The 21,416-nt window shown below is 36.4% G+C and overlaps 1 protein-coding gene across 12 annotated transcripts in view; it reads right to left on the bottom strand.

Moving 5' to 3' along the window:
* The window catches only part of ATXN2 (ataxin 2), a 115,152-nt gene that overhangs the window by 66,074 nt on the left and 27,662 nt on the right, over positions 1–21,416 (bottom strand). For all 12 annotated transcript variants that reach the window (XM_072802530.1, XM_072802520.1, XM_072802519.1 and 9 more), the window contains exons 2-5: positions 14,037–14,070; positions 11,700–11,759; positions 11,133–11,204; positions 10,414–10,564 (exon numbers count right to left, since the gene is read on the bottom strand). In XM_072802530.1, coding sequence (XP_072658631.1) covers positions 10,414–10,564; positions 11,133–11,204; positions 11,700–11,732 — 256 coding nt within the window. In that variant the 5' untranslated portion in view covers positions 11,733–11,759; positions 14,037–14,070. The remainder of the gene's footprint in view (positions 1–10,413; positions 10,565–11,132; positions 11,205–11,699; positions 11,760–14,036; positions 14,071–21,416) is intronic.

Here is a 21,416-nt window from a genome sequence, read left to right on the forward strand (position 1 = left end):
CTTATTTTCCTTACTAATAAATTAAAAAATGTACATACTGGATTCTCTAGTTTAAACTTCAGGCAAAATATTTTTAAAATAAACTATTTCATCTTATTTTTACTAACCCACTATATAACATGGAAACACTGGAACTAGTAATATAACATTTGAGAAGCTATTTTTCTTAAAATCTAAATTAGCAAAATTAAAAGTTGAGCTGGAATTTTAGAAATTTTACTTTTTAAGAAAGAAATTTTACCATTTAAAATACTGCTATAGGATGCCTGGGTGGCTCAGTGGTTGAGCATTTGCCTTCGGCTCAGGGTGTGATCCCAAGTCCGGGGATCAAGTCCAACATCGGGCTTCCTGCATGGACCTTGCTTCTCCCTCTGCCTGTGTCTCTGCCTCTCTCTGTCTCTCATGAATAAATAAAATCTTTAAAAATTAAATAAAATAAAATGCTGCCATATAAGATTTAAAAATCAAGTATCAGAGGTAAAAACTTAAACCAACAAGAGCACCTGGGTGGCTCAGTCGAGCATCTGACTCAGTTTCAGCTCAGTTCATGATCTCAGGGTCATGAGATCAAGTCCCACATTCGGCTCCACACTCAGTGCAGAGTGCGCTTGTCCTTCTCCCTCTGTTCCTCCTTGACTCTCCCTCTCTCAAATAGTCTCTCAAATAAAGTCTTAAAAAAAAAAAAAAAAAAAACTTAAACCCACAAACCAGATTTCTGTAAAAGGATCTAAAATGAAGATCAATAGCTATGACACCACAGAATCAAATGTACACCAAATCCTACAGCAAAGCCAAATTAATGTAACACAACAAGAGAAAAACGTAGACCCACTTTGTGAGGCCTGCTTTACTTAAAAAAAATAAGGTGAGAGATTCCAGAGAATGTTAAATTTCTATTTCCCATATTATCTCCAAAAGAGATCAAAAGAAATTCTAACAAAGATGTCAACAGAAAGATACTTTGTGGGTGGGGTCTCAGGAGGTGACATTCTGTTTTCAGCTTTTCCATTAGGCTCCTGCTACAGAACCCATTTTGAGGGAGTAGGGGGAGTCTTTAGTCCATGCTATCAGAAAGAATGAAATGGGTCTAATCACTGCTAGAGCAATTTTTTAAAGAGGTTAACTGCTTTCATCTCAAAAGTTGGAGAGAAAAAAAAAAAAGTTGGAGAGAAGAGAAAATGGAAAGAAAGTCATTTTGTAGAAAACTCAGAGGGGAGAAAAGTAAATTCAGAAATGTTCAGGAAGCAACAATTTGAGGACTGAAATGCCAATACTATTAGTCAATATAGTATTCTTTTTACAACTTATCTCAATTCTATAGCAAAGTGTTGAGACATAGGTTAAGAAAAAGTAAGTAAAATTAATTCCAATTCTTACAGCTGTACAAACACTTCATTGGCAAATATATAAAACACTTTACAATCAGACTTTTTTTTTAGATTTTATTTTTTTAAATTTTTTTAAAATTTATTTATGATAGTCACGGAGAGAGAGAGAGAGAGAGAGAGAGAGAGAGAGGCAGAGACACAGAGGGAGAAGCAGGCTCCATGCAGGGAGCCCGACGTGGGACTCGATCCCAGTACTCCAGGATCACGTCCTGGGCCGAATGCAGGCAGGCTAAACCGCTGAGCCACCCAGGGATCCCCCACAGACTTCTTTTCTTATGTAAATTAGAAGAACTGTTCAAGTGCACATGCTCCCTTAAAACTCTCTACCATCACTGATCCGGATTAAAAAAAGAAAAAAAAAATTCTATTTCCAGTCAAATTGGAATAGAAATTAAAATGCATATAATTTATCCACATTCCTTCACTGCCCTGCTTTATTACTACTGCTTTTAGTGTATGTGCTATTCATAAGACTTCACTGACACTGTGCAGAGCAAAAGAAAAATAAATCCAGACAGTAATTAGGTATACTACCATTGCACAATACTACAAGTAAACTGTCTTCCTGAACTCATCTGAATTACCTACTAGAAGAGCTCAAAAATGCTACTTGTTTTTGCATAAACCATACTGAGTAGCAGAGTGTAAGCTGTTTTCTGATTCCCCATCATGAGCTAGTATTAATCTTGCTCACTTTCATCATTCAGCAAGCTGACAAATAAAAAATCATATTCCATTGCTTTGAAACTGCATTTCTTTGATTACTAGTGAGGTGGACTACCTCTCGTATGTTCACTGGCCATTTGCATAATTTTTTTATTTGATTTTTCCCAGTTTGTAGCATGTCTTATAAAATTTATGGAACTTTGGGACACATCTAAGTCTAATTTTTTATACTCAAGTATTTCAGTCTTATTCATTATGAATTTTTGCTTTGGTGGTTATGCTTATAAACTCCTTCCCCAACTCAAAATGATATAAATTCATAGATCTGCTCTAGAATTTGTATGTAAGTTTTTTTTTTTTTAAGATTTTATTTATTTATTCATGAGAGACACAGAGGGAGAGGGGGAGAGAGACAGAGACACAGGAGAAGCAGGCTCCATGCAGGAAACCCGATGTGGGACTTGATACTGAGACTCCGGGATCAGGCCCCGAACCAAAGGCAGATGCTCAACCGCTGAGCCACCCAGGTGCTCCCAGTTTTTTTTTTTTTTTTTTTTTTAAAACACATCTCTTTTTAGCCATTAAGGATTTATTTTGGTGATGGGTATTAGAAAGGCATCTAATTCCCCCCAAATGTACCAACACCATTTAATAAATAAATAATCCACCTTAATTACAGATTTAAAGTGTTTTCTTGATCATATATTAACAAAATACCCATACGAAGTATATCTGTCTTAGACTCTCTATTCTTTGCCACTACAGCAACTATGGTTTAATTCTAATATACTTTAATATTTTGTAGGGCAAGTCCTTCATGTCTCTTGTAGAAAAACTTCCAAAATTCTTCTATTAAGTATTACTATACAAACTCTGGAATCATTTTGTCACTTTCTACAAAAACAGAGATATTAGCTTTAGTGATTATTTTTAGGAAAAAGGACAATTTTACAGTGTTATGTATTTCCATTTAAAGTATGATATGGGGGGGATGTCATACTGGGTGGCTCAGCAGTTTAGCGCCTGCCTTTGGCCCAGGGTGTGATCCTGGAGTCCGGGTATTGAGTCCCGCATCAGGCTCCATGCAGGGAGCCCTCTGCCTGTGTCTTTGCCTCTCTCTGTGTCTTTCATGAATAAATAAATAAAATCTTTAAAAAAAATAAAGTATGATATGTTTCTCCATTTAGTCGAATCAACTTATTTCCTTCAGTAATGTTTTTATAAAAAGTCTCCAACCTATTCACATATACTATATTTCTATGCTCTTCTCTAAGTCTTGCTCCTTTGTGAAGATGTTTTCCTTTTTTAGCATCTCTGGTTAATGCTGTTCAGCAGTTATCAAAAGTTTTCACATATATCTTAAATCAGACCACCTTACTCCTATTAGTACTAAATATTTTATCTTGTTTATTTTTAATAAGTGAAGAATTGTTTTGATCTTGGCATAATGAATACAGATGATTTTATATGCTCTAAAAACATATAAAGTAACACAATTTCAACAAATCAGAGATCATATTTTAATAAACATGCAATACTTCCCCTCTATGGCATACCTCAAACTATTCTGTTTAATGTTTTGTCACTTGTTCTACTATACCTGTTTATTTTTTTTAAATCTCAGTAATCTCTGAACCACCTCCCTACTGGCCTCAGTAAATGTTAGTTTCCATTTAACTACTTGGCCTCAGCATGGACACACACCCTTTCTCTTACTAGCCCACAGCAAAGCTGAGGCAGTCAACTTTCTAATGGTTCAGTTTTAAGAGAAGAGTATTAGAACACTGAGTTACTCAGCTGTCTCACTAGAAAATTAGCCCAAAGCCCACAGGCCCAAGCCAACCTCCTAACAGGGCTTTCCTCTATAGCTCCCTGGATATCCCCTAGCTGAGACCACCTGCTTATCCATCACCCCACCTGCCTACCCACCACCAGTGCCTATCCTCTCTCCTGTCAAAGAGCAGGCTGTCAATCATGAGCACTTGTCCAGTTTTACAACTGCTTACCTGTCCAACAATAGCACTGCTTGCCCATCTATAGAGCTTACTGCCTGTACTACTAGCTTCAAGAATGTGCCTCTTCAGTTGCAAGGCTTATGGTCTGCTCACCCTACTACAAGACCACTCATAAATGAATTTAGAACATATTTAGACTCCTCAAAATTCAAGGTTTTCCAGGTCATAGACTGCTAATACTGTTTCTTCCTTAGCTATGACTGACATGGCCTTCCTAACAACATGCCCTTCAGAAGAGATCATTCTCAGCATACCTAGGTGGCTCAGTCGGTTAAGTAGCTGCCCTTGTATCAGGTTGTGATCTCAGGGTCCTGAGATTGGCCTCGCATCAGGGTCCCTCATCAGCAGAGAGTGTTTCTCCCTCTCCCTCTGCCCCTCCTCCCACTCATGCTCATTTTCTCTCTCTCTCTCTAATTAATTAAATAAATCTTTTTAAAAAAAGAAGAAGAGACCTCTGTTATTCATAGGACTGTGCCCTATCAGACCTACAAGGCAGTCACATAAGGACAGAATAGTATCACACCTGAATAAAATAATCTGTATGACTTTCTCTCTACCCTCTAATCACACAATCACCCCCAAATTCCTACAACTACTACAATAATTCTTCATGTTTCTAAACTTTATTTGGAATTCAATGTCACCATTTTTAACATTCCATTTTTCTTGAATTCCTTCACGTGCCTTGGTATTTCCAAATGTGAAAATGCCTGGAGCAGACCTTCTTAACACAGAGTACATGAACTCCCTAGGGAACTGTGAACATTACAAAATTAAACGTAAAAATCTGTGTGCATGTTTTTTCTAGGGTGAGGATATAGTTTCACTAAGTTCTCAAAAGGGAGCCAAAATAGATTAAGTCTTGAATTTCTCTGTACTGTCTATAGCAACAAGCACAGCAATGAACACATTCCAGAGCTCAGTATTTGTTGGCTGGCTGTATTCTAGTTTTCTCACTCTTTGCATAAAATAATAGTTTTAAAAAAATATGTGAAGGTCCTAATTTCATTTCTTCAAAAGACATTCACATTGTGCCTGTCCTATGTGGGAAAACACTATACTAGGCTCTAAGGATTAAAAAATAATAATAATACAGTTCCACACACAAGGAACTCAAAGTATAATAGGGGAGACAGAAACATCTAATTCTAATACAACATGGTATAAAGGTAAAACAAAAGATGCTGGGAGTGGGCTTACATGTGATGGCTTAAATTAACAGAGTATAAAATGACTGATAAGCAGTAAGATCAGTGGGCAAAGAAACATGGGGAACACAAACACATTTAAGAGCACTTTAACAGGGCAGCCCCGGTGGCGCAGCGGTTTAGCGCCGCCTGCAGCCCAGGGTGTGATCCTGGAGACCCTGGATCGAGTCCCACGGTCAGGCTCTCTGTATGATGCCTGCTTCTCCCTCTGCCTGTGTCTCTGCTTCTCTCTCTCTGTCTCTTATGAATAAATAAATAAAATCTTTAAAGCACTTTAACAAAAATGAAGCCCAAGAATGGGCAGAGAAGGAATGATGAATAAAACACATGAAAAACAGAGGTGCAGCTTCTGAGGGAGTTGCACTTCAGTGTCAAAAGCCAGTGTAGGGAATCCATGGGTGGCTCAGCGGTTTAGTGCCTGCCTTTGGCCCAGGGCGTGATCCTGGGGTCCCAGGATTGAGTCCCACATCGGGCTCCTTGCATGGAGCCTGCTTCTCCCTCTGCCTGTGTCTCTCCCCTCTGTGTCTTTCATGAATAAATAAATAATAAATAAATAAATAAATAATAAATAATAAATAAATAAATAAATAAATAAATAAAATCTTAAAAAAAAAAAAAACCAGTGTAAAGTCTGAAAAAGACTACAGAGGACCTAGCAATGAGAAGTTACTGGTACCCACAGATGTTTCCCATTAGTAAACATAGAAGGTAGATATGTTGCAATGAGGAGTCAGTAGAAAATAAGAGTTAAGAAGTTTAGATAAGAAAGGAAGACAGGGACACCTAGCTGGCTCAGCAGTTGAGTGTCTGCCTTTGGCTCAGGGTGTGATCCTGGTCCCAGGATCGAGTCCCATATTGGGCTTCCTGCATGGAGCCTGCTTTTCCCTCTGCCTGTGTCTCTGCCTGGGTCTCTCATGAATAAATAAAATAAAAATCTTTAAAAAAAAAAGAAAAAAGAAAAGAAAGGAAGATGGGCTACTAAGTAGAAGAGTTCAGGATAAAAAGGAGAAGGACTTGAGGGAAGAGTAACTGGAGAGGAAGAGCTGGAGTCTGGAAACAGGTGACATAAAAGAGCAAGAGCCCAGGAATGGTAGAACAGGGATCCCTGGGTGGCGCAGCGGTTTAGCACCTGCCTTTGGCCCAGGGCGCAATCCTGGAGACCCAGGATCGAATCCCACGTTGAGCTCCCTGCATGGAGCCTGCTTCTCCCTCTGCCTATGTCTCTGCCTCTCTCTCTCTCTCTGTGACTATCATGAATAAATAAATAAAATCTTTAAAAAAAAAGAAAAAGGAATGGTAGAACAGAGGAGTCAAGGGCATGATGGGAAAAGTTGGGATTCAACAGGAAGTTAAACACCCCATCTACTAAAACCAAGGAAAGAGATGGCAAGGGAAAGATAAAGGGGGGGGGGGGCAGATAGTTGATGATGGAGATCATTCCCAATAACTAGTTTTCTCATATGTGATTTTTCAGTTATTCTGACAAAAGAGCTGGAAAGAAAAGTGACTCTTCAAACTAAATCCAATTTCAATGGTCACAAGGAACAGATGAAATTACACAATATTAGAGTCAAAGTGTGAGTTAGAGACAAAGTATGTTCTATGAAATTTCACCAAAAACAGTACAGTCTGTGTTTTTGATCAGCCCTAACACCCCAAACGCAGTAGGAAGAAAGATCTAGGACAAAAGCTGGCAATGTTTTTCTGTAAAGGATCAGAAAATACTGTTTGGCTTTGCAAGCCATATAGTCTCTATTACAACTACTCAACTCTATTGCTGTAGCATGAAAGTAGCCAAAGACAATACATAAATAAACAGGCATATTGTATTACAATAAAACTTGATTTACCAATGAGTGGATCTGACTCACAGGCCTTAAGTTTGCTGACCCCTGTTCTCTGGACTGAGAACACTGCAAAGGAAATAAAGTAGTAGAAAGAAGCAGAAGTTAGGAGAATGAAATAAGAAAGTAGCCACAGAACTAAAATGTAGTTGAGTTGAGGTATGAAAGAGCAAAATAATAATAAAGGAGCAATGGAAAGAGCAGAACGTGAGTGAAGGAGAAAAACAGATGACAAAGAAACACTGGAAAGAAACAGGAAATCAAACAAAAAGTGAGTAGAGATAATACACCAACTCCAAGGTAGAAAATAAGCAGAGACAAAAGCAGCTGAATGCCCTAAAAACCAGACGGCAAAATGAAGAGGGGAAAACAAGAGCGTCACAACTCTGTCTACAATGAAATTCAGATAAAGGATAAAACACACTCATTTCCCAGTTATAACCTGATGGTCTAATCATGGGTATGCAAAAGGAACCCACAGCTTAGAGAATGTAGAATTAATTTTTATTTTGCCCACATATCAATCTGGTAACATATACAGCATTCAAGAGATCAAATGAAACTTATTCACCATATCATAAAAAGAGATCAATTCTTTCTAGGCTTCTTATTCACTTTCATATGTGTATGAATATGACAACTTTAAAAACCTATTAAAATTGAAAAGAAAAACTTATTAAAATCAAGAAAGTCAGCGTTAAGAAGTTAAAAGCCATACTAATCTAACTTTTAAAAGTTTCCACAAGGGCAGCCCGGGTGGCTCAGCGGTTTAGCGCCGCCTTCAGCCCAGGGCGTGATCCTGGAGACCCCGGATCGAGGCCCACGTCGGGCTCCCTGCGTGGAGCCTGCTTCTCCCTCTGCCTGTATCTCTGCCTCTCTCTCTCTCTCTGTGTCTCTGTCTCTCATGAATAAATAAATAAAATCTTTAAAAAAATAAAAATAAAAGTTTCCACAAAAATAAAGCCAAAGATTTCAAAAAGAAAAGAATCTTGGACAATATAATAATCTGCATATTTATATTGTACAGTAATTTTGTTTACTTTTGGCTTTATTTGTGGGGAAATCCTTTAAGGTAAATGCAGATTTATTCTGACACAGCTAAACAACAAATTAGACCACATAATTTATGTTAAATAGTACAGTGTTTAAGAACATGATTTGGGGGTTAGTGGGCACTGGGTTTATTTCCTCACTTTACCAAATTACTGAATTGTGTCTTAATTTTTGTAATTAATGAACCACGCCAATTAATTGCTCTAAAAAAGTTTTCTCTATGCCTATAGCATCTCCAAAATATACTTATAGAGGGCAACTTATGCCAGGATAGTATTAAAAATCTGGCTTAAGAGACCTGAAATCCTAAACATATGACTTAATGTTATTTTCAGGATACTGGACAGAATTGTTTACTTCACTAAACCTCTAGTTTTACATTCTTTAAATAAAATAAATTACTCCACTATAGGATGTCCTCATCAAGAAAACTATATTTTCATGTATATAGTAAAATATATCCATCCCTGTTATGAGTATACTGAACACTGTCAAAGCTGTCGCTCTGATCTTTATTTTCTTAGCTTTCTACAATGAACACAAATTACCTGAGAAATAAAGACATAATAAAATAATAAACAAAGTAAAATAAAAAATTTAAAGATATTACTTTAAAGAGGATCAAAGAATGGGATAGCATAAATATTTCCAAGTAATATTTATCTTCCCAAATTTGGGAAATGCCAATTCACCTTAACAACAAAAATCAAAGTCTATTGTGAATGGCTGTTAGCTAAATGGCCTGATACCCAAGAGTAAGGAACATTTTGTTGTTGTGGCTTTTTCCAGAGTACTATATACTAAATTCAACTAAAACTGTGTTTTCCTTTTCAGATTATATAAAGTCAATTTTTATATTTAAAACAGTAAAATATTTCAACAGTATAAACATAAATATAACATTGTGGGCCTGGCCATAAACAAGATCAATTCTAAAGGCAGCAACAGATAAAAAAACTTGTTTCCCTATTTGGGCCACTGAAGGATTCTTAGACAAAGAGTTGTGAATCAGAGACACAGACATCTGAGAAGGTACAAGAAGGTACAAGAACAGAACACAGTGCTTTCTTCAGCACAGCAAAGCAGTTAAAAGTACCCTATCTCTGCTAGCTTCTGAAATACACAAACTAGAGGTGAGAACCTGGTTAAGGGTCCAAGAGAAAGGCTTTACTTTCTGGTGCCTAGTATTTCTAAATAAAAGTGTAGAAAAATTAACCCAGCAACAAAAACAGCTGTTTATTGATTGAATGATGAAAATCAAAAACTGAGGTGAGTTAAAAATTTCATAGAATTGACTACAGAACTTGACCACAGGGACATCTGGGTGGCTCAGTGGTTGAGCATCTGCTTTTGGCTCAGGGCGTGATCTCGGTCTGGGGATCTAGTCCCACACTGGACTCCCTGAGAGAAGCCTGCTTCTCTGTCTCTGCCTCTCTGTGTCTCTCATGAATAAATAAATAATCTTTAAAAAAAATGAACTTGACCAGGAAAAAAAAATTTAAGAATTTTAGAACCAAGTTTGAAATTGCCCAGAAGAGTCTTTCAACGTGTTATTGAACACTCAGCACTGCAGAGTATCCTCTCCAAGTGAGTAATAAAAATTCCCTAATTTCCCTCCTCAATGGACATTTGAAACAGACTAAATTTTAATATATCATCTCTTTTAGATTTTCAAAACACAGTCCCATGCTCTAATTTTTTTTTTAAATATGTATGTTCTACTTCTTTACCTTTTTCATGTTCATTAGACAATTGTCTTGCCATCCACAGCTCTCTGTCTTTCTCCCTTAACCCTGTGCTTTATTTCCAGGTCACAAAAATAAAACATTTACAGAACTATAAGCATAATAAAACTAGATAAACATTACTTAATAAGCATCTTAAAACTAAAAATTTATAAACTAAAGCACTGCAAGTCAAATGGAACAAGAAACTTCAGTTGAGTATAATCTGCAGCATTCCTGACCATGAAACTGTACAAAATCCTTTACAAGCCTTTTTAATAGAACACAGACTCTCATTATCCTACTAAAAGTACCAAAGACTCTTCCTTTGAAGTTTTAGATATTTTCCAACAAAAATGCATTAAAATTCCCATCTGTCTTAATCAGGTTATTCTTTAAAAAACCCATTTCTTAAAAAAAGAAAAAAAGGTCTGTATAATTAATCAATATACAGTCCTTGTTTAAATAAATAAATTGTATAAACCGTGAAGCATATTTAGGAAGTCAAAATTCACCTCTTCTTGCATAACTGGAGTCCATATCTTTAAACTGTACCACAACAAAGTCTGAACACTTGAACAAAATACTCTCCATTATTTCTTCACGTTTTGGCCCCGAACTGGATTCCACACTTTTCTCATGTGCAGCATCAAGTACCAAATCACACTAAAATGAGAAGCATGAGTAAACACTCAAAACGTTTATAAAATATGACAGGGCTTCTTTAGCATATCAAGGTACTATTCTTATATACATGTCTTTGACAAAAATAATCTATTTCAAGCGAATCTTATAATCATACTTTTTTCTCAGAAATATGACCAATTATCTATTCCTTCATTCAAAAATCCTCTCTTCTAAAAGTTGGTCCTTGCTACCATAGTCTGTTTTAAGTATATTCATGGTAATAAAGAGGAAAATAATGACCCACTCAATCCCTCTTCTAGCCCACAATCCTTGAAAAGGTCAAGATATTTTAATAAGCACATAGAATAAGTTTGATTATACAAACTAGTCTATAAAATAAGCAGTATATGAAACTGAAGAGCAAAATAAAAGTGGTTTTAAGAAGTACCTTAAAGGTAAAGTATTGAACATGAATGACAAACATACCCATCTCACAACTATAAATTGCTAAATCAGAATCTAAGACAGTGTCAGGAAGCCATACAAACATACAGTTGATGATCCATGGGGTTTTACATTCAACAAAAAGGAAAAGAGTAAAGATTACCTTAGGACTGTATGTTTTAAAAACTCCTTCATATATGCCTCCGTTTTTCACTTGTACTTCACATTTGGATCCCTAAAAACATACAATTAATTTATCGAAGAAACAGTGTGCTACCCAGTCATAAGGGATAATTGTTTTCAGTTTTACATTTTATATAGCTCACCAGGCTTCATTCAGCATTATTAGGTATTCAGTGACAGAATAAAAAATCTTAAAACATTAACAATACACTGAATTCTCAAAACTCCCCAGGAGGCCCTGCGCAGAGTTTGCAGTATGAATTTAAATACTGAAGTTAAATATTTCTGACTCTGATTTTATCAGGTGACAAAATAATGCACGAAAGACAATCAAGTACTACTATTATCTCATACATAGCATGGTTAACAAGAATGCTTTTATAGTGAGTCACAATAGTTTGGATGGAGTTCCACTTTTTCTAAATAATCCTGATTAAATGTGTCCTAAAAAATGTTACTTTAAGAATCAATCATCTACATTTCAACATCATGAAATGACTGTAATGTGCTCCCAAGTCAGTTTCTCCCCAATAATCTGGTAACTTACAACGACTGATGTAAGTATATGAACCATCCTCATATTTGCATAGATTCCATCAAAAGAAATCTGGAATATTGAGAAAAAATATTATTAGCAATCAGCATTTATCCTTGTATATACATTAAAGTTAACATTTTGTTACAAAATGTTAAGTTAAGCTCATAATACCTTATATGCATTAAAGAAAGACTTGGTTTACTACAATCTTTTATTTCCTTAGAGAATGGAAGTTTAAGTTTTCAACAGTGAAATGAGTCATATCATATAACAATATTTCGACTCTATGTGATACAAAAAAGCAAAAGTGAACTTCCATATATGAGGAAGACAAAACCAGAGAAACAGGACAGATCAAAGGTTGGAGAGCAGAGGAAGAAGAAATCACTAAAAAGCAGAATAAGGGATTTTTCAAGGTGAGAGAACTGTCCCTTATCTTGACTATGGTGGTAGTTACACAACTGTATGCATCAAACCTCAAAGACCTGTACACTAAATAGGGTTAAATATACACAAATCAACAAATGAGGTGAAGGAGTATGCACCTTTGTCAAAGACCCTTGACTATCTTCTCTTAGCATATATGAATCAATGATAGTGCTCTTAGGTCTCATCAGCCACACCACTGCTTATTACATACTATATAAACATATGTCCTTCTGATTTTACATAAAGTATCTGTCCAATAATGCCAAAGTCTCAAAAATCAGTGACAGTTTCTCATTTATTTCTTTCATCACAAGAAACTGCCCTTCATGCTCAGTTTAATCTCACTGATAAAGTTCTAAAATTCAAAACCAGAAGGCCCTTTCCAAGGAAGACAAATAGAATTAAAAGCTCATTATCAGGGAAATACAAATCAAAACCACAATGAGATACCATTTCACACCAGTCAGAATAACTAAAATTAAGTCAGGAAATGACATGCTGGCAAGGATGTAGAGAAAGGGGAACCTCTTAAACTGCTGGTGGGAACGCAAGCTGGTGCAGCCACTCTGGAAAACAGTATGCAGGTTCCTCAAAACGTTGACAATACAGCTACCTTATAACCCAGCAATTGTACTTCTGGGTATTTACCCCATAGATACAAATGTAGTGATCCAAAGGGGCACCTGCACCCCGATGTTTATAGCAACAATGTCCACAACAGCCAAACTATGGAAAGAGCCCAGATGTCCAACAACAGATGAGTGGATAAAGAAAATGTGGGGCAGCCTGGGTGGCTCAGCAGTTAAGTGCCTGCCTTCGGTCCAGGGTGTGATCCTGGAGACCCGGGATCGAGTCCTGCGTCGGGCTCCCTGCATGGAGCCTGCTTCTCCCTCTGCCTGTGTCTCTGCCTCTCTCTCAGTATGTCTCTCATGAATAAATAAATAAAATCTTAAAAAAAAAAAAAAAGAAAAAATGTGGTGTATATATACACAATGGAATACTACTCAGCCATCAAAAAATGAAATCCTGCCATTTGTAATGACAAGGATGGAATTAGAGAATATTATGTTAAATGAAACATCAGAGAAAGATAATTATCATATGATCTCATTCATATGTGGAATTTAAGAAATAAAACAGAGGATCATAGGGGAAGAGAGGAAAAAATAAAACAAGATGAACTCAGAGAGGGAGGCAAACTATAAGAGACTGGTTGATGGACATTAAGGAGGGCATATGATGTAATGAGCACTGGGTGTTATATAAGACTGATGAATCACTGAACTCTACCTCTGAAACCAATAACATACTATATGTTAATTGTATTTAAAAAAAACTTTTAAATACAAAAAAATTAAACAAATTTTTAAAAAGTAATTCTAAATCAAAACCCCAAAGAACCCTGCAAACTCCAGTCCTGATGCTCCTCTTATCTTTTTCTTTTTTTAAAGATTTTATTTATTTATTCATGAGAGACAGAGAGAGAGAGAGAGAAAGAGAGAGGCAGAGACACAGGCAAAGGGAGAAGCAGGCTCCATGCAGGAAGCCCGACTTGGGACTTGATCCCGGTTCTCCAGGATCACGCCCTGGGCTGAAGGCAGCGCCAAACCCCTTGAGCCACCCAGGCTGCCCTCCCTCTTATCTTTTTCGAGAGTTATTCATTTAGATTTGCCTTTAGCCATTTATACAACAAATGACTTCTTGTTTGCATGAAAAATACAATTTACAGAAAATGTTACATTTTGTATGAAGTATCATCTCAAAAAACAACACATATAACTAATAATTTTATACCAAGCAGTACTGAAGTATGAAAGTTATATGAGATATAAAGCCCAAGAAGAGCTTTGGTCTATGGTTCAGAAATCACATTTTAGTTACCAATTTTTCCAAACAAGTAACATTAAAATTACTCACCGTGGATTGAGGCAGTCCTTTGCTGTTTCGACCTCTAAAAAAATGAAATGTTCATTAAGTTCAACAAACTAAACAAGCTTAAAAAACGTTTTCAAATTTAAAGTATCTTATAATTCCATTCAAATAAAGAAAGCATAGGCAAAGCTTTGGGGAAGTCTCATCTAATATTAAGTACAAAGGCTACCTAAGTATAGTTCTCTCTGCACTTGGCTGGCTCAGAGGCCCAGAACAGGTATGGGTAATGGGAGGGAAGGAGGAGGAAAGAATGTGAACATGTTCAAAATAAATGAAGTAAAAATAAAAATAGCCTATAGAAAAAATAACAAATACTAAATATAATAACCTTTACTCCCAAAGTAACCTATCATTGTCACAGAAAGCTACTTAGGAATAAAATATAAATTCTATTCCTGATTTAAATGACACATTATTGACTGACATCAAAGTCACCTCCCAACATTTTTCCCTTGTCTCTAAAAATGCAGTTTACAACTGCAAAAAAAATTTGAAAATAAGTTACTTCATTCAAAGCACTTTCACTTCTAATAAGTACCTTTGTTAGGATCTATATCACAAGTACCTTTCCCTGCCAATCCCCTACAACTCTGAAACAATGAATTACATCAAAGTCAGCTGTCAAGTTATTTTCAGTTGGTGGACTCATGTGAATTTATAGAACATAATACAACCTAAGGCTTATTCCACTGGAAAAAATTAGGCCCCTTATGAAACAATAAAAACATTAATAAAGTAAAATAGTATGTTCTTCATAAGAAATTACTCTGAGTACTGGAATCTCATTTTAATAAAATAATCAAAATACTCAAATTAAGCCACAAATTCAAAGAGAAGTACAATTCAGGTCTAAAAAGTTTCATATTATGAATGATGCCAATTCCCAGTAAAATAGCACTGATCTTAAAACTCCAAGGATAGGGCTGGTCTGCTCTCCAATTCAGTCACCCTCTCTCATCTAGAAAGTAATGTCTTAGACCAAAGGATCTCTGAAATTCCATCCATTTCTAACATTCTGATTCTGTAATCCTTTGCCTCACACACAGCACAGAGAAATTCCTGAAGTCCAAGGAATAGGAATAATAATACCATTTATAGCACTACAAACCAGATAACTATGGTAAGCACTATGTCAAATCTCTCAACCCTAACCTTAAAAGAAATTGAACCTTAGTTAAGTATCTTGACTAAAAATCATAAGCAGAAGAAATGGTATTTTAACCAGGTGATCTAAAGTCTAGGCTTTTCATTTCTTTTTTTTTTCTTTAGGCTTTTCATTTCTTTTTTTTTTTTTTTTTTTTTTTAGGTTTTTCATTTCTATGTTATATACTGCATCTCTGAAATTGCATCACAAGGAATAAACTTCACAATTAAACCTAGCCAAATTTTTATTTTTTTTCAAATATCATTTGAATTTATTGGGTTTTTCTAATTATTTGTAGTCTGTAACCAAAGGCTGCCAAACAGCTAAAAATCCTGTTTAGGATTATCTTAAATTAAGTGGTTGCTGAGTTGCCACAGTTAAGACTTAAACAAACGCCACCAATTAAGTACCTTTAAATTCATATGGCATCCCCAAAAAGCTATTTAAAATAATTTAAAGACTCCTCTACAGAAGTAACATTATTTTTTTGCTGATTATACAATTACATCTTGGACTAATCAAGAACAACTGTTTTGACAATACAGGTTACTTAGGAGAACAAATCATTACAGATAAAATAATAAAAGACTCACAGCACTATAAAGTGGTACAGAACAGAGAGACTAGAGATTTCCCCTGACCAAACCATGAAGCTGATAACCAAGGGGTATGTTGGTATATCATAGCAGCATTTTCTGAAACCTTTGCTACAAGTCCAAATTCATTTTTTTTCTTTTGGGATCCACTTAGATTATGCTTTACTTTTTTTTCTTTAGCATTTTGGAACAAAGCATCTTAATATTTCTTATAGTAACAAAAATTGAATTTCAAAAAAGCCAAGATTAGGAGCACCTGGGTGGCTCAGTGAGTTAAGTGTTCAGCTAAAGTCATGATCCGGGGATCCTAGGATCAGGCCCCCATTGGGCTCCCTGCTCAGCAGGGAGCTGCTTCTTCCTCTCCCACTCCCTCTGCTTGTGCTCCCTCTCTGTCAAATAAATAAATAAAATTTTTTTAAAAAGTGACAATCATATTCTAGTCCTAAATATATTTATGATTAGATGGATCAGATTTAACAAAACCACCACATCCAGGATTCTATGCTTTCGATTGTTATTGAATATGAAGTTAATAAGGTGTGATTCAAAATACCAAATTAGGGCAGCCTGGGTGGCTCAGCGGTTTAGCGCCACCTTCAGTCCAGGGCAAGATCCTGGAGTTCCGCGATCGAGCCCCACCTCAAGCTCCCTGCATGGAGCCTGCTTCTCCCTCTGCCTTTGTCTCTGCCTCTGTGTGTGTGTGTGTGTGTGTCGTGAATAAATAAATAAAAATCTTTTTTAAAAAATGCCAAATTAATATAATGAAATTTTAGGGGCACCCGGGTGACTCAGTGGTTGAGTATCTGCCTTCAGCTCAGGTGGTGATCCCAGGAACCTGGGATCAAGTCCCTCATCAGGCTCCCCACAGGGAGCCTGCCCTTCCCTCTGCTTATGTCTCTGTCTGTCTCTCTCTCTCATGAATAAATAAATAATCTTAAATATTTTATATATATATATATAAAGAAAACTTTAATAGTTTACATTGCTTCAAAATAATGCAGGAAGGAGGAAATAGCTCAGGTTATAAATGAAAACAAGACTGGCATGAGTTGCTAACCACTGAAACTAGGTGACAGGTGTTCAGGGGTTCAATATATCATTCTGCTTGCTTTATACAATTTCCTTAAATTAAAAAAAATACCTTCTGATATGATACATTCAAAGCCCAGATTTAATGAAGATCTACTAGTTTACAGGAAACATGGTGTGGGAGAATAGGTTAACTGATCCCATGGGTTACAAATCAATTAAACCCAGAATATGGGGCAGCCCAGGTGGCCCAGTGGTTTAGCATTGCCTTCAGCCTGGGGTGTGATCCTGGAGACCTGGGATCGAGTCCCACGTCGGGCTCCCTGCATGGAGCCTGCTTCTCCCTCTGCCTGTGTGTCTCTGCCTCTCTTTCTCTGTGTCTCTCATGAATAAATAAATAAATATATTTTTTTTAATGTGGTAAATTTGGCCTAACAAATGAAAGCATCTTCAACAAATAAATGGCAGGAGAAGAAAAAAGAAAAAAACAGCATAGAGGGAGGGAAAATTATTATAAATTTAAAGACACATATAAATCAAAAGCAAAATGTGGCTTCTCAATCTCAAACTTATTACAAAGCTACAGTCATTGAAACAGTGTGATAGTGGCATAAGGAGAGACATAAAATCCAATGGCATAGAGAGCCCAGAAATAAACCCTCACATATATGCTAAACCCTTACAACTTATAACGTATACAAAAACTCAAAAAATAAAAATAAAAAAATAATTTAAAAAAACTAACTCAAAATGGATCAAAGATGCAAATTAAGAGCTAAAACTATGGAACTCTAAGAAGAAAACATGGGAGACAAGTCTTCATGACTTTGAATATGGTAATAATTTCTTAACTGTGATACCAAAGTGCAGACGTTAAAAAAAAAGAGCAGTAAAAAGGACTTCATCAAAATTAAAAACTTTTGGGATCCCTGGGTGGCGCCGGCGCCTGCCTTTGGCCCAGGGCGCGATCCTGGAGACCCAGGATCAAATCCCGCGTCGGGCTCCCGGTGCATGGAGCCTGCTTCTCCCTCTGCCTGTGTCTCTGCCTCTCTCTCTCTCTCTCTCTCTCTGTGTGTCTGTGTGTGTGTGTGTGCGACTATCATAAATAAAAAATTAAAAAAAAATTAAAAACTTTTGTTCAATGGATTATAAGAGAATTATCAGAGTGAAAAGACAACACTTTTCAGAATGAGAGAGGATATGTGCATTTCATATATCTGGCAAGGGGTTAATTTCAGAATACATAAGCAACTATAATTCAAGAACAACAAAAAAAAATACAACCCAATTCAAAAATGGGCAAAAGAGGGGATCCCTGGGTGGCTCAGCGGTTTGGCGCCTGCCTTTGGCTCAGGCCGCGATCCTGGGGACCGGGGATCGAGTCCCACGTTGGGCTCCCTGCGTGGAGCCTGCTTCTCCCTCTGCCTCTCTCTCTGTCTTCATGAATAAATAAATAAAATCTTTCAAAAAAAAATAATGGGCAAAAGACTAGAATAGACATTCTTCCCAGGACATCACAGTTAGCCAATAAGCACATGAAAAGATGATCAACATCACTAGTCATCAGGAAAAATGCAAATCAAAACCACAATGAGCTAACACTTCATTCCCACTACTACAGTGGTTATCAAAAAGACACAAAATCACAAGTATTGGCAGGAAACTGGAAAATTCTTCTCCAATTGGAAAAATTGGAACCCGGGCAGCCTGGGTGGCTTAGCGGTTTAGGGTCACCTTCGGCCCAGGGCATGATCCTAGGATCAAGTCCCATGGTCAGGCTCCCTGCATGGAGCCTGCTTCTCTCTCTGCCTGTCTCTCTGTGTCTCTCGTGAATAAATAAATAAAATCTTTAAAAAAAAAAAAAAAGGAGGAAAAATTGGAATCCTTGTGCACTACCAGTGGAAATGTAAAATGGCACAGCTACTGTGCAAGATAGTATGGCAGTTCCTCAAAAAATTAAATAGAATTACCATATGATCTAGCAATTACCACATCAGAAAATATACCCCAAATAACTGAAAGCAGGGATCTGGGGATGCCTGGGTAGCTCAGTTAAGCATCTGTCTTCAACTCAGGTCATGATCCAAGGGTCCTGATATTGAGCCCCATATCGGGCTCCCTGCTGAGCAGGGAGTTTGCTTCCCTCTCCTTTTCTCCCCCTCACCACCACCTGCACATGAATGCTCTCTAAGAGATAAATCTTAAAAAAAAGCAGGGATGTGAACAGATATTTGTACATCAATATCCACAGCAGCATTATTTACAATTAGCCAAAAGGTGGGAAAACCCCAATGCCCACTGACAAATGAATGGATAAACACAAGGTGGTATCTTCATACAACAGAATATTTTCAACCTTAAAAACAAATGACATTCTGGCACATATTACAACATACAAGAACCTTGAACACATGTTAAGTGAAAGAAGCCATACACAAAATGACAACTATTGTACGATTCTACTTGTAGGAGGTATATAGGGTAGCCAAATTCATAGATACAGAAAGTAGACTAGTGGATGCCAGGAACTGTAGATGATTGAGATGGGGAGCAACTGCTTAATGGGTAACTAAGGGATTTCTTCTGGAGTAAAAATGTTTTGGAACTTAATAGAAGTGGTTGATATCACAATAAAGTCAATCTACTTCATGCCCCTAACTACACATTTAAAAATGGTTAAAACAGTTAACTTTTATGTGATGTACATTTTACCACATTAAAAAAAAACAAAAGATAAGCTCAGATTCTCTTTCCAAAGAACTTCATTTGCAGCCAAAGGATGCTCTCAAAAACAGTGGAAGTTGTGGCCAAAGACAGACATATAAGACACTAGAATCATAACAAATACAGGCTTACATGGATTAAAAAAAAAAAAAAAGATCCAACTATACACAGTCTACAAAAGAGGTATTTTAGATTCAAAAATAAAAATAGACTGGAAACAAAACAAAAATAAAAATAGACTGAAAAGGATGGAAAAGATATATTGTGCAAAGAGCACATAAAAGAAAGCTGCAGCAGCTGTACTAGTATCAGACAAAATAGACTTTAAAATCAAAAGTGTTACTAGAGATAAAGAGGGACATTTTATGATAAAAGGGTCAATCCGTCAGAAAGAAGAAAGAGGCTTTCACCTGTACTCTCTGTGCCCTTCAACATAGCTCCTGGGTTATTGAAGATGAACTCCTAACAGAAATTATCTGCGCCACCTTAATACAGAGCCCTGCCCCTTTTCATGCTCCCCATCCTTGTCACACTATCAAGGTGACAGTTGAATTCCAACTAATGAAGGTAGAAGATGGTATTAAAAGGCTATAATCTGGTAGCCACCTTAGTAACAACTGTTTCACACAAATATCACTAATGGATGCTAAATCTAGTAAAGCAGAAACAGGATACTTGTATAGTCAGAAAGTAATTCCCCACAAGATATTGATTAAGGAGGGAGCGAAAAATAATTTTCTAGTAAAGATATCTAGCAGATCTGGGGTACGTGGCTGGCTCAGTCAGTAGAGCATGCAACTCTTGATCATCGGGTCGTGAGTTCAAGTGCCACTTTGAGAACAGAGATTACTGGGCGGCCCTGGTGGCGCAGTGGTTTAGCGCCACCTGCAGCCCAGGGCATGATCCTGGAGACCCTGGAGTCCCACATCAGGCTCTCTGTATGATGCCTGTTTCTCCCTCTGCCTGTGTCTCTGCCTCTCTCTGTCTCTATGAATAAATAAATAAAATCTTAAAAAAAAAAGAATAGAGATCACTTAAAATTTTTTTAAAACTTAAAAAAAGAAAGATCTAGCAGATCTTTATCCTGTAATCAAAATTAACAGCACCAGTAATGGGATAAATACACATCACACATCTCCCCAAGACTATATAACAAGAACATGCAAATCACCTCTATGGTATTCTTGCTAAAAATGCATAATCTGAAACTAAATCATGAAGAAACATCTGAAAAACCTCAGGTTAAGAGACATTCTACAAAGTAACCTGTGATCTTCAAAGGGGTCAAGTCATAAAAGACAAAGAAAGACTAAAAAACTAGTTCAGATTAATTAAAGGAGACCAAAAAAACATGACAACTGTATGTAACACATAATTCCACACTGGTTCCTGGACCATAAAAACATTTTGTTTTGCTGCAGAGAACATCAGAAGAATAAATGGTTAAAATATGAATAACATCTATAAATAACAGTCTGACATAATATTAATTTCCTTATGTTGACAACTCTACTGTGGGTTTTTGTTTTCTTTTGTTTTTTCTACTGTGGGGTTTTAAGAGAATATCCTTGTTATTAGGAAATATACTCTCAAGTATTTAGGGCTAAGGAGCACCATGTCTCTCATGTGTTTAATAAAATAATTTTAATTTTATAATAAATTAAATATGCATATCTTAATTTAACAAGAGAAAAAAATGAAAAAGTAAATGTTACTTGACGAATATAGGTAAAGGGAATAAGAAAGCTATTTGTACTATCATTGCAACTTTTCTATATACCTAAAATTATTTATGTACAGTTTTAAAATTAAGAACTGTGATTAACTTCTATCTACTGTATTGCCCAAAATGTCCTTAATTTCTTTTTTTTT

Source organism: Canis lupus, chromosome 27 (assembly GCF_048164855.1).
Source record: "Canis lupus baileyi chromosome 27, mCanLup2.hap1, whole genome shotgun sequence".
Classification (NCBI taxonomy): Eukaryota; Metazoa; Chordata; class Mammalia; order Carnivora; family Canidae; genus Canis; species Canis lupus.